At 37.5% G+C, this 14,129-nt stretch overlaps 1 protein-coding gene across 1 annotated transcript in view; it reads left to right on the forward strand.

Annotated features, from left to right (window-relative positions):
* Positions 1–4,746: 4,746 nt before the first annotated feature.
* The window catches only part of NDUFS4 (NADH:ubiquinone oxidoreductase subunit S4), a 120,943-nt gene continuing 111,560 nt past the window's right edge, over positions 4,747–14,129 (forward strand). The window contains exon 1 of the mRNA XM_065874696.1: positions 4,747–4,857. Coding sequence (XP_065730768.1) covers positions 4,760–4,857 — 98 coding nt within the window. The 5' untranslated portion in view covers positions 4,747–4,759. The remainder of the gene's footprint in view (positions 4,858–14,129) is intronic.

The raw sequence follows: 14,129 nt of genomic DNA on the forward strand, positions 1-14,129 counted from the left end.
GTGTTATATATTTGAAAGTTGCTAAGAGAGACGATCTTAAAAGTTCTCAGGGCTTCCCTGGTGGCGCAGTGGTTAAGAATCCACCTGCCAATGTAGGGGACACGGGTTTGAGCCCTGGTCTGGGAAGATCCCACATGCCGCGGAGCAACTAAGCCCGTGCACCACAGCTACTGAGCCTGTGCTCTAGAGCCTGCGAGCCACAACTACTGAAGCCTGCGTGCCTAGAGCCTGTGCTCTGCAACAAGAGAAGCCACCACAATGAGAAGCCCGCTCACCGCGACGAAGAATAGCCCCCGCTTACCGCAATTAGAGCAAAGCCTGTGCACAGCAACGAAGACCCAATGCAGCCAAAAATAAATAAAATAAATTAAAAAAAAAAAAAAAGTTCTCAGCACACACACATACACAAAGGTAACCGTGTGAAGTGATACACGTATTCACTATTGTGGTAACTGTTTTGCAATATATGTGTATATCGAATCGTCACAACGTATACCTTGAACTTATACAATGTTGTACGCCAGTCATGTCTCAATAAAGCCGGAGGATAAAAGTGACTCCAAAGATATTATGAATATCCAAGTCTGGAATATTAATAGCATGGGATCAATTTTTAGAAGCATCTGTTAAAGTCTTCCACAATTAGTATTCTCCCCAGAATATCATTTGGTAAATGAAGTAAAAGACATTGAGTTAAAAGCTATGCCAAACTATTGAGGAGTCAGATAAGGTTAGATAGTGAGTACTCGCTGGTAGTAAAACAAGTGTTTTAGGTTGCTATTTTGTTTAGCAATGATGAGCAGCTCAGGAGAATTCTGGTCACCATGCATGAGATGCCAGCAAAAGTTACCATCAATTCATATTTTAATACTCCTATTGCAATAATAAGACGGCATTTGGACCTAGACATTCTATTAAGCTTAGTGGTAGTCTATAGTTTTGGTGAAATTGTTTTAAAGAAATGCACACAGCCAGTTACTTCTATTCCATTCTCAGACTTATATCCTGTATGTGAGGTCAGAAAGAACTCATCTATGGGCGGATGAGGGAATCCAGCAGCAGGTCAGTAAAACCAGAGATTCTATAGGAGTGTATTATTGGCAATGCTGGTTTTGGATCATGGGCTGAGTAAAAAGGCAAAAAACGCAGACAGTGAGGTTTTGCTGAGGACTGCAAGCTCATAGAAGGAAAGGACTAGAGTAGGTGGTAGGTGGAGAGGTTGGCTTTCTATCAATAGGACTAGAAGCAGGGCTATAGTAAGTTGTCCTTATGAACATTTGGGCGGATCATAAGTTTCTCCTTAAAAAAGAAAACATATTTAAAAAAATTTAATCTAAAATCAAAGCCACCTTGGCCTTAAAATCCCCCCAAATAGAGAATTCAGAAATAGCCACACATAAGCTTGGCCAACTGATTTTTTGACAAAGGTACAAAAGCAATTCGATGAGAGAAGAACAGTCTTTTCAACATATATTGCTGAAATAATTCGATATCCATAGGTAAAAAACTGAACTTTGACCTACAATTCACACCTTATTAACTAAAAACTTAACTCAAAAACGAACTCAGAGAGGATCATAGACTTAAATGTGAAAGGTGAAGCTAAAAAACCTTTAGAAGAAAACATAGGAGAAAATCTTCAGGACCTAGGGTTGGTGAACAGTACCTAGACAAGACACCAAAAGCACAATCCATACAAAAGAACAAGAAACAATGTGTTGGCATGGGTACGAAGAAAAGCGAATCTTTGTGCACTGCTGGTGGGAGTGTAAATTAGAAAGCCACGGAAAACAGTATGGAGGTTCCTCAAGAAACTAAAAATAGAACTACCATATGATCCAGCAATTCAACTTCTGGGTATTTATCCAAAGAAGATGCTAATTTGAAAAGATACATGCACCCCATGTTCACTGCAGCAAGATTTACAATAAGCAAGACATGAAAGCAACCTATGTGGCCATCCATAGATGAATGGATAAAGAAGATGTGGTCTATATATACACAGTGGAATATTACTCAGCCATAAACAATAATGAAATCTTGCCATTTGCAATAACATGGATGGACCTGGAGGGTATTATGCTAAGTGAAATAAGTCAGACAGAGAAAAACAAATACTATGTGATTTCACTTACATGTGTAATCTAAAATACAAAACAAATGCACAAACAAAACAAAACAAAAGCAGACTCATAGATACAGAGAACAAACTGGTGCTTGGCAAAAGGGAGTGGGGAGGGGGAACAGACAAAATAGGTGAAGGAGATTAAGAGGTACAAACTTCCAGCTATAAAATAACTAAGTCAGGATATAATGTACACATGGGGAATTTGGTCAATAATATTCTAACAACTTTGTACAGTGACAGATGTTAAGAGGTCTTCTTGCTATAATCATTTCATAACGTACAAAAGTATCGAATTACTGTTACACACTTGAAACTAACATAATATTATATGTTAATTATAATGCAACAAAAATAAGTAAAACATGGAAGCAAAAGAAAGCATAATTCATAAGTTTAAAAATGACTAAACTGGACTTCATCAACATTAAAAACATTTACTTAGCAACACATCCTGCAAAGAGGATGAAAAGACAAGCTACAGATAGGAAAAAATATTTGTGGACCACATATCTGATGAAAGACTCATATCTAGAATATATAAAGACAAAATGTAACAGTAAAAAACAAATAATGCAACTAGAAAATGGGCAAAATGAGATATTTAACTGAATAGAATATTCATAAAGGCAAATAAGCACATGAAAAGATATTCAACATCATTAGCCATTAGAGGAATACAAATTAAGACCATGATGACATATCACTACACACGTATTATTTATGTTAGGTGAACTGAAATTAAAAATAGTGACAATACCAAATGCCGGCAGGGATACGGAGAAACTGGATCTCATACATTGCTGGTGGGGACGAAAACTGGTATAGCTTTTCTGGAAAATAGTTTAACAGTTTTCTTAAAAAACTAAATATACATTGCACTTTTGAGTATTTATCCCAGAGAAATGAAAATTTATGTCCACACAAAAACCTGTACATGATTGCTCATAGCAGTTTTATTTGTAATAGCCCCAAATGGGAAACAACCAAAATATTCTGCAACAGGTGGATGGTTAATCAAATTGTGGTAGTCCAGATATACATACTATTAGTTTTGTTTTTTGGCAGCATCTGGACTAATACACCATGGAACACTACTCAGCAATAAAAAGGGATGAACTATTGTTAAATGCAATAACTTGGATGGATCTCAATGGCATTATGCTGAGTGAAAGAAGCCAATTTCAAAAAGTCATATACTGCAAGATTCCATTACATAACATTCTTGAAATACAAAATTATAAAAATGGAAACAGTAGTGGTGGCCAGGGATTGGGAGGTAGGTACTACTGTGAAAGAGTAGCACCAGGGAAAATTTTTGTGGTGATGGAATAGGTCTGTATCTCGATTGTGTTCGTGGTTTCACGAATTGACACATGTGATAGAATGACATAGGACCATATAAACACTTTATATATCAGTGTCGGTTTCCTAGCTTAGATACTGTACAGCAATTATATAAGATGTAATCAATGGGGGAAACTGGGTGAAAGGTACACAAGATCTCTCTGTACTGTTTTTGCAACTTCCTGTGAAATCGATTTCAAAATTAAAAGTTTAAAAGAAAATTCCCTCTGAGACATCTCTTCTTTCATCTTTCTGTGCGTTTCCTTTTTTCCTGGACATGGCTTTCTCTCTCTTTGGTGCTAGGTGCTATGGTGCTCAATCTCTTTCTTTTCCCCTTTTCCCTATGTATTGAGTTTTCTTTTAATTGGCCTTAATGCAAAACCAAGGCATTCCCCATCCTCCTGTTAATCCTATTCTTTTAATAAAGGTTATGTTTTAACTTGCTTAATTTTAAAAGCAGCAACGTTCTAACTCTTAAAAAAAAATCTTTTAAATAACAACCCCCACAAAGTAGTCTGCTTTTCATTTTATAATCCACAGTTAATCATTGTTCTTAAGGTCAGTAGCCCACAATACAAACATGTTTCCAACAATCGCCTCAGAAGATAATTTTTGTTTTATATGTCTGGTGTCTATGGATTATGATCACACATTCAGGATTTACTGGGAAAAGAGTGATATAAAATATTATGTTCCGTTAGTTTGTCATATAAATACACACATCAAAAAATAATCCTTTGCCAGGCCATGTGTCTAGATTTTTCATCTGGAAAATATGATCATTATAACTATCAACTACAGAACACCAAACTGAATACAGCCCTTTCCTGAGGTCTTGCAAACTTAATCTGGCAACACTTTGGAAAAGTACTACTTAAGGTTCTCAAGAACCCAACGAGCCCTCTGGCTCTTCCATTGGGCTCAGCCCTAAATATTGAGTCCTTTGAAAAAGTTATGAGTTGCAGGTGTTTAAACTTTCAAGTGTTTTCTTTTGGTCTCTTCATTAACTGCTAAGTAACCAGTCCTTAACAATAAAAAAGGATTTTACTCTATGAGGATGAACTTTACACGTAATGCACTTCTGCATTTTTCTTCCGTCCACTTTCCTTCTTATCTCTTTCAACCAAACGTTTCACCTCTTTCCTAAACTCCATTATTTAACAAAACACCAAACAAGGATAAAATTAACCCAAACAACCCACTCCGTTGCATTGCGGTTCCATTGGCTTGAAAACGAAGGAAGTTTGTCCCTTGCGGTGATCCGTCCTAGTGTTTGCCTGCAGCAAGATGGCGGCGGTCTCAATGTCAGTGGCGCTGAGGCAAGCGTTGTGGGGGAGAAGGGCAGCGGCTGTAGCGGCCGTTTCCGTTTCCAAGGTTCCTACCAGGTAACAGCATTGTGAGGCTTCTTCAAGCTTCTCGGGTCTCTCCACTTTTGCGGAGGTCTCTGCTGCTGGGTCCCGGAGAAGGCCTCGGGAAAACGTCCTCTGCTGACCCTTTCCACGGGAGAGGGCGGGCGGATTTGGGACTAGCTGCGACCTGGGGAAGCTTGGCCAGGCCCGCGGGGGCGTGAATGCGGGGAGGGGGGAGGAGTACCTCTGGTTTCTTGGAAACTTGGACTGCTGCTGTGAGGGGTCTGCGGAGTGGGGCTGTCTCCGGAGCTAAGAGCCGAACCCCCAGAGAGGGGGCGGAGTCTCACTCATTTTTCTCCCCACTTTCCGCACCCCTCCATTTTTTACCTGTTTGCCCGTCACTCCAGTCTTTACTGGAGGGTTAAATCACTCCCTCCCCTTCCACGGCTTTAGGTGATATTGATTGGGTTTCTGTACTGAAAGATTGTTTTATTTATCAGGCTGCTTGGGAGGAAAACTTGGTTGGAATTCAACGTTAGTAAAAATATCACTGCTAGTAGTACTGGAAAGTAATTTTTAAAGGACTGGTGGTAATGCCGGGAGTTTTCCCATCCAGAATTTTATTAAAGCCTCACAGTGATACAGTAATTCAGAGATTGTTGTCGTTCATTGTTTTGCCTTGAAGCATTTTTGTGATGATTTCTTTTTCGACTTCGTTACTTAACCCTCCATTTCCCTATTTTTCTGAATTTTCCTGACTTTATTATAGTACTAACACAACAGCATACGCGCGCCCGCTCGCGCATACACACATTCTAGCATTTTTGTCTGCGAAGAGTTATTTTGTTTCATTGCTATTTTCACAGCTTGTTAGTATAAATACTAACCAGGGCTTATGTTCAGTATCTTCTACATGAGTGCTTAGAACAGCGATGGAAAGACTGGATGGACAGATGTGAAGGGGTGGGAGGAATGGGAGTGGTTAAAAATTGAAAAGAGGGTCTAGTGAAACGCTAATTAGTTTAGTGTTATATTAAACATAAAGGGAATACAGAGAGTTAGAACTAGAGTTAATTAGAAAGGATTTTTGGAGGTAAGTTTTATTAAGGTTTTAAATAGTGGATGATGGATGGGAAAGATGATGTCAGTGGCTTATGAAAAGTCTTGAAGGCAATAATAGAGCGATGTATACATAATATAGTGTCATTGAGAAATAAGAATTGTAAGATTGGGGAAAGGTAAGTTTGTACAACAGTTAACTGTTCTACACATGAGTATTTCTCTAAGGTAAGATACTCCACTGGTTGACTTAGGTCTAGAATAGAGGTGACCAAGGTTAGTTCTTATTCTTCTAGATATTATGGGCATTAATTTTGCATTCCCTAGAAGTTCATGGTATTCCTAGAACTGAGAACAAATTTGAAGGGTCCATGGCTAATCAAAACATGGATGTATGTCTAAGTCACAGCCATTTTGTTAGCAATTTACAGTTGTCGAAGTTAAGATACTAGATTTTGGAAACTTTGCTAATTAGTACTACTTATCCACATTTAAAGAGTTTCTGCTTGCAAATGTGTTAAAAGAGATTTGAAAATAAAATTTTAAATCATGTAAGATGACCTTTGTTTCAGGCTTTAAAAAACTTAAAAGCCAAGGAAAACAAATTTTAAGCTCAAGTGAAATGATACATTTATTTGCTTTCTTTACCACCTTTTTTACGCGAAGAGCTTATGTTGTTCACTTCACCTTGAGAGAAATTTATGGCACTTCTCTCTTAGATATTATTTGCTTTTCGGCCTTAAGCACTCTCTTCACATTATGTTTTGAGAGGAATGAGGATCTGAAAAGGTAGAGCGTGGAAAGAGAACCAATTAATGGGGACATCTGCATCTAAAATTCATTTTATTGCTTAGAAAATATTTGCAAATGATGTGACATTTCAGATCACTTCAGTGAAATGAGGGGGGATAGAATCAGTAAGGCCCTCGATGAAGGGAGTAGTGAACAAATATAAATACTGAAGAAAAGGAACTATCAGCAGAAGGAAAGAAACAGTTAACTGCTACATTAACTTTTATGAATTTAACTCTAGTATATCTAAAAAACAAAGAGCAAACCAGAAAAACCCAACAATGTGTACACATAAGAAAGAGGAAAAATTGTTTAAACAGTGTAGTTGATTCAGCTGATCTAGTTGCTGAGATCCTGCTTTAGAGTGAGTCTGTTTCCACATGCTTCTTACTTGCCTGGGCTGAAGAGAGGGGGGACAACCCCGGATATATGGCCTATATTTATTCTTACTTTCCCTGACTTTCCTAAGGGATTGTCCAAGGTAAGTTTAACTATTTAGGATATTAATCTAAAATCAGATAAAATGGCACTCTATTTCAAAATAGCAATACTTGGGACTCAGGACATTTGATACAGTGTTTTTGTTTTTGTTTTCTTTAACCTATTCATGCATACTTATCTCACCTAGCCCTGTTCTATCACTTCTCAATTGGACTGAGTCTTGTGTTTACCTCAAATATAGCTCCTTAGGGTCTTCAGAGGGTGTTAATTAATACTGGTAGGGACTGAGTGTTTGGGACTTTTTTGTGAGGCCTATTTTGTGCTCCAGTCTCTGGCTGTATTTTGTTGCTATGTTTCCTTTTTCAGCATTAGATAAGCCAGTATGAATATGAGTCTGTAGGAACCTTCAATGAGTAAGAGGCACTAAATTTGATAAGAGTTCTGTGTGTATTACACCTTGCTAAGAAACTGTCTCAGCCCTAATTTGAAAAACATTAAGGACATTTAAAATCAGTAGGTTAGCTTCTGCTTCAGATAAGCTGGATAAACAAATTCCTCTGAAGGGCAGCTACTTTTTGCTGTCTGGAACATATCAAAGCCAAGTTTTGTGAGCTTTCAATGTTTCTAATGTGTTTTCTAATAGGTTTCATTGTTTTGCTTATTTTCCTCATTAAAAAATACCCATAATTAGTTGGTCTGTTTTCATCAGTAGCAGACATCTTTGTTTATTTAAATATTTTAACACTAGTAAATATTAGAATAATGTCTTGGCACATAGTAAACCTTACCTAAATAAATGCTGATTTTATTATTGGTTTGAATGGCCTGAATATTTTTCTTTAATCTCGATGGTGGATATCGGGGTAGATGGTATTATTATTTATAATATTAATTTCCATTCCCTGTGACACGACTATACATCACCACCCCATTGGCCAAGTGACTTGTTTTGACCAATGAATTTTTTTTTTTCAAGGGGAACATCTCCTCTACCCGCCATTTTTTGTTTTTAAAAATATTTATTTATTTATTTATGGCTGCATCGGGTCTTAGTTGTGGCACGGGGGATCTTTAATTGCGGCACGTGGGCTCGCTTCTCTCTAGTTGTGGTGCATGGGCTTCTCTCTGGTTGTGACTCACAGGCTCCAGAGAGCATGGGCTCTGTAGTTGTAGCGCATGGGCCCTCTAGTTGTGGCACGCGGGCTCAGTAGTTGCTGCACGTGGGATTAGTTGCCCCGTGGCATGTGGGATCTTAGTTCCGGACCAGGGATCTAACCCGTGTAATCTGCATTGGAAGGCAGATTCTTAACCACTGGATCACCAGGAAAGTCCCTTGACCAATGAAATGTTAACCAAGAATGTTATACCATGTCAAGCAGAAGCTCCAAGAGCTATCCCATGTTTTGCCATGTCATTTTTTCCTCTGCTTCCCTGGTGGGGTCTTTTCTTTCAGCCTAGATCCTGGAATAAAGGTAACATGGAGGAAAGCAGAAGCTGATTCTTATAGGTTATATAAAATGTAAAGTGACAGAAACAAACTTTGTTATAAGCCACAAAGTTGTTTGGATTGTTGGCTGCCTCAGCATAACAACCTATACTGACTCTTCTACACACAAGTGAGCGTGCACACACACACTTGAAAATGAGCAGGTTATTTTTTTCTTTAATAAATTTATTTATTTATTTTTGGCTGTGTTGGGTTTTCGTTGCTGCGTGCGGGCTTTTCTCTGGTTGTGGCGAGTGGAGGCTACTCTTCGTTGTGGTGCACGAGCTTCTCATTGTGGTGCCTTCTCTTGTTGTGGAGCACAGGCTCTAGGTGCACGGGCTTCAGTAGTTGTGGCATGTGGGCTCAGTAGTTATGGCTCATGGACTCTAGAGCCCAGGCTCAGTAGTTGTGACGCACGGGCTTAGTTTCTCTGCAGCATGTGGGATCTTCCTGGACCAGGGGTTGAACCTGTGTCCCCTGCATTGGCAGGTGGATTCTTAACCACTGCGCCACCAGGGAAGTCCCTAAATAGATTTTTTTTTTGTACTCAAGTACTTCTTTGACAAGTGTCCTGATTCCTCTTTTGTTTTCAAATTTAAAACAGAGGTGGAAATGAATTTAATTTGAGAAAGGGTACTCAGAACATGAGAGCTCTTTAGGAATAATAGTAACTAAATGTGATTATTAGACTTGCTGTGTGCAAGCTACTTTACATGAAGTTTTTAAAAGTTGATAATACATGGGACTTAATGAAGAAAGATGGGGCAAATTGATTCCTGTATAAATACATTTTAGAGAGGTCTCTGGGTATGGGGTGAATGCAGAATAAGACCATTTCAAATGGAAAAGCTTCTAAAATATACCCTTTGGTGAACATTGAGAATCATTTTTATGATGTTTATTCTGAGTACAAATTAATAATGGCAGCTAACATTTATTTCTCACTGTGTATTAGCCACTGTGCCAAGGACGTTACCTTTGTTATCCCATTTCTCACAGTAATCCTACAACTCACATGTTTTTATTCTCATTTTTCAGACAAAGAAACAGATTTTAAGTTTACATTACTAGGAAATGGTCTGACTTAGCAATTTAAAGGAATATGTTGACTTTTGCAGAGAGAAATATTATGTCTGGTAATAGTAAATTAAAACCTCAGTGTCTTCTCTGTTTTCTTTTCTTTTTAGCAAGGTATATATATATATATATATATATATATATTTTATTTTGTGTTGGAGTATAGTTGTTTAACAATGTTCTATTAGTTTCAGGTGTATAGCAAAGTGATTCAGTTATACATATACATATATCTATTCTTTTTCAAATTCTTTTCGCATTTAGGTTATTACAGAATATTGGGCAGAGTTCCCTGTGCTTTACAGTAGGTCCTTGTTGGTTATCTATTTTAAATATAGCAGTGTGTACATGTCAGTCCCAAAATCCCAGTCTGTCCCTCCCCTCAAGGTATCCTGTATTTAAAAGACTATCTGATGCTCTTTACTTTCTTTCCATTGTTCCTTTTATACAGCTAGAGTCTCCAATTGAGGAATTAGGGGATTTTGTGGTTATTTTTGTGGTAAGGATTTTTTCCCCTAAATTTTGTAATTATTTTTGATGAGAGATTTTGTATAGGTAACTTGATTATTATACTTTCTTACTCTCTTAAACAAAATACATGTAAGGCATGTATTAAACAAGGTATACTGAACATATTTTTCTTTTTCTTTACTCTAGTGATCATTAGGAAATAGAGTTACCGTATTCTGCTGCCTTTAAAAACTATCAAGTGTCTGCTGTGCTTTCTGAGTTCTTGTGTCTACTTTTTTTTTTTTGCGGTATGCTGGCCTCTCACTGCCGTGGCCCCTCCCGCTGCGGAGCACAGGCTCCAGACGCGCGGGCCCAGCGCCACGGCCCATGGGCCCAGCCGCTCCGCGGCACGCGGAATCCTCCCGGACCGGGGCACGAACCCGCGCCCCCCACATCGGCAGGCGGACTCCCAACCACTGCGCCACCAGGGAAGCCCATGTCTACTTTTTAATAGTGTTTTTGTATCCTTCCTTGACTGGTCTGCTCCCCTTTAGCAGTTCCACTGACACTTTTCGTTTATCATGGATTTGAATACCAAGCAAGTAAAACCAGGTAGAATTTTGTGTAAAATGAAGTAGGCTTAATAAAGCTTTGGTAATGGCTGAAATTTACTTTGTTGTGATTAAAGCCTTGATCTTTTTAAAGGTTGACAGATAATACATATAATACATGAGCTTTTATTATAACTTTTCTTTTTTTCAGTTTGCAGTATCCAGAGACCCTGATGGAACCTTTGCAGTGATCACATTCTTCATAACAACTTTCATCTAAATATTTGGATATTTTAGCAAACTATTCTAAGACTTTTGTCCTTTAAGTAATGGCATGAGAACAATTCAGAATTTCTGTTTCAAATTTTCTTTCTGTTTGTTACTGAGTATTTTAGTAGGTATATACAACCTTAGGTTCTTTAGAACTAGTTAGTTGCTCAAATGTGACCTTTTCCTTCTTGTCTTTACTCACTAGACTTTAATTGTTCCTCTATGGGATCGTGCTCCAGTTCAGTTGTTTTTAAAACCTTGCTGTGCATCAAAATCACTTGCTGTGTGCATAAATAATTCAGATGCTTTGGTCCCAGTATATATTGGTTCAGTAAATTTAGGTTGAGATCTAGCTCTATAGTGATTCTGAAGGGAAGCTAGGGCTGAAAACTACTGTTTTTGGTTTTTTTTGTTTAATAGTTTCCATGCTATGTCTTGAAGGACTTCAAAATGCATTTTGCCTTAGGCGGAGGAGATTTCCAGAAACAAGTGCTTCTATTTTTGCATGTTTTCCTAATCTAAGTTTTGTTTTTCACCCATGTATTGTATAGAGTCTTTTTCTTGGAGAAACTTTCCTTTGAGGCAAAGCAGGCATTTTGATAATTTTGGAGAAAGCAGGCCATGTTACTCGCTCTCCAGAGACTCTTGTTCTTCCTTTTGGAAGGGCTCAGGTTTAATATAGCGCAGCTGTTGAACTCTGCCCTTCAGAGTTTTAAGAAGAAAGTGTTTTATCCTTTAAAATGGAAATGCCTTTTTTAGGGAGGTGGTCTTTGGCTGGATATAGTTCTCTAAGAAAGCTTTTCTAGAGTTCTTTTGTTTCAGTGATTTCTTAGAATTGTTTCAGATGTTGAGAGCACTGTCTCTGAGAGTAAAGATCTGGCTGCTTTTCTAATGTGTTTTGCTGTATCCTTAACAAAGCTAGATGAAGAGTTTATTTCTTTGTGTTTTCTAGGACTTAAAAATATGTTCTTTTCTTTATTCAGCCACTCCATACATAAGTAAATGGTCCTTGAATAGGGTTTACTAGACGAAAGATCCTGTTCTAGATGACTGTTCAGCAAGCCATATGCTTCTCCTAAAAATGTCAGTCTGTCTTGATGAGCTTTAAAGTGAATACAGATGTTTTGGCTCTTTTGAGGACTACCACCCTTTGTGTGGAAAGAGTACTTCTTTTTCAAGAAATTTCTTCAATATACTTATAGAAGTTTGCATGAAATTTATATTTATAACTTTTGTCTTTTAAGTCTAATGAAATTAGATTTAATTAGACATTAGTAATTTGAATTTAATTGTAATATCCTTAGTACAAATGAGATTTGGAGAAATAAACTGGGTCTTAACAAGGTTTTTGTTAAGATTTTGAATTTATTTGGTCTTTTTAAAAATTTGGAACTTAGAGTGCTATTTAATATTTTTATGCAATGAAAGGTGATATTTTGGCAGGAAGGGATACCTTTTTAGATGTTTGGTGTCTTCTACTTTGGTAGGTTAACTGTAGAAGTTATAGTTCATATAATGTTTGAGGTGGAAGAAAACTCTTGGATCATCCTTTCTGACCCTTTGTTTAATGCAAGAATCTTCAGAACTTCCTGCTTCTTGATCATCTAGCAGTTGAGGAATATATGGTGAATTACTGGTGGCCCTAGAAAACCCTCTATATTTTTAGGCTCACTGGTAAATGAAGTTTCTCTTTAATATTATATGGAAAAATTCTAACTCTCGTGCATATGTCAGCTCTTCAGATAATTGAAGACGTTTGTCATCGGTCATTCTCCTTCTGAGTCTGTGCTCCAGGCTTAGCATGTCTAGTTTATTTACCCCTAATTAATGACCAGATTTATTACCTCTTGGTACTCCTTAGGATGAATTTCATTTTTTTAGTATCCACTGTATTTTAAACTAAATGAGATGATCAGAAGTGGTAGTCTAGTGAATTTAAACCAAATTAAAGAAAAGCTATTGACTCTCAATATTGACTATTGACTCTCAGTTGGATTTAACATTTTTTAATTTTTAAAATTATAAAGAAAAATCCACTATTTTCCTTTTGGTGAACAGTTTTTAGAATTTTAACAAACATATAGATTTGTGTAACCATCTCAATAATCAGCGTACAGAATACCAAAGGACTTCACCCCAAAAGAGTCCCTCCTTACCCCTGTAATCTCTGGCAACAAATAATCTTTTCTTCATCTCCATAGTTTTGTAATTTTGAGACTGTAATATAAATGGAACCATATGGTATACAACCTTGTGAAGATTGGTTTCTTTCATTTAGCATAATGCCTTTGAGATTCTTCTAAGTTGTGTGTATCAGTAGTTCATTCTCTTTATTGCTAAATCATATTCCATTGTTTGGATATACCACAGTTTATTTATCCATTTACCCCTTGAAGAACATTTCAGTTTTTTCCAAATTTTTTTTTTTTAAATTAATTAATTATTTTTGGTTGCATTGGGTAGGTTGCTGTGTGCGGGCTTTCTCTAGTTGCGGTGAGCAGGGGCTACTCTTCTTTGCGGTGCGTGGGCCCCTCGTTGTGGTGGCTTCTCCTGTTGTGGAGCACGGGCTCTAGGTGCGCGGGCTCTAGAGTGCAGACTCAGTAGTTGTGGCTCATGGGCTTAGTTGCTCTGTGGCATGGGGGATCTTCCTGGACCAGGGCTCGAACTTGTGTCCCCTGCATTGGCAGGCAGGTTCTTAACCACTGTGCCACCAGGGAAACCCTTTTTCCAGTTTTTGACCGTGGTAAATAGAGCCACTTTAAACATCTGTGTACAGGATTTTATGTAAACATAATTTCATTTCTCTAGAGTAGATACCCAGGAGGGAGATTTCTGGGCCGTAGGTAATATACTTCAACTTTATAAGGTACTGCAAAACTATTTTTCAGAGTGGTCATACCATTTTGCTTTTCCAGCAGCAATGTTTGGAAATTTAGTTGCTCTGCATCCTTACTAACATTGGTATTGTCAGTATATTTAAATTTAGCCATTTTAATTGGTGTCTAATAATATTCATTGTGTTTTTTATAACAACTTTATTGAGATATAATTACCATATAATTCATTCATATAAAATGTATGATTTGATGGTTTTTAGTATATTCACAGAGTTGTGCAACCATTCAAAGTCAATTTTAGAACATTTCCATCACTCCAAGAAAAAATCCTGTGCTCATTAGCTG

Source organism: Phocoena phocoena, chromosome 3, assembly GCF_963924675.1.
Source record: "Phocoena phocoena chromosome 3, mPhoPho1.1, whole genome shotgun sequence".
In the NCBI taxonomy this organism is placed as follows: domain Eukaryota; kingdom Metazoa; phylum Chordata; class Mammalia; order Artiodactyla; family Phocoenidae; genus Phocoena; species Phocoena phocoena.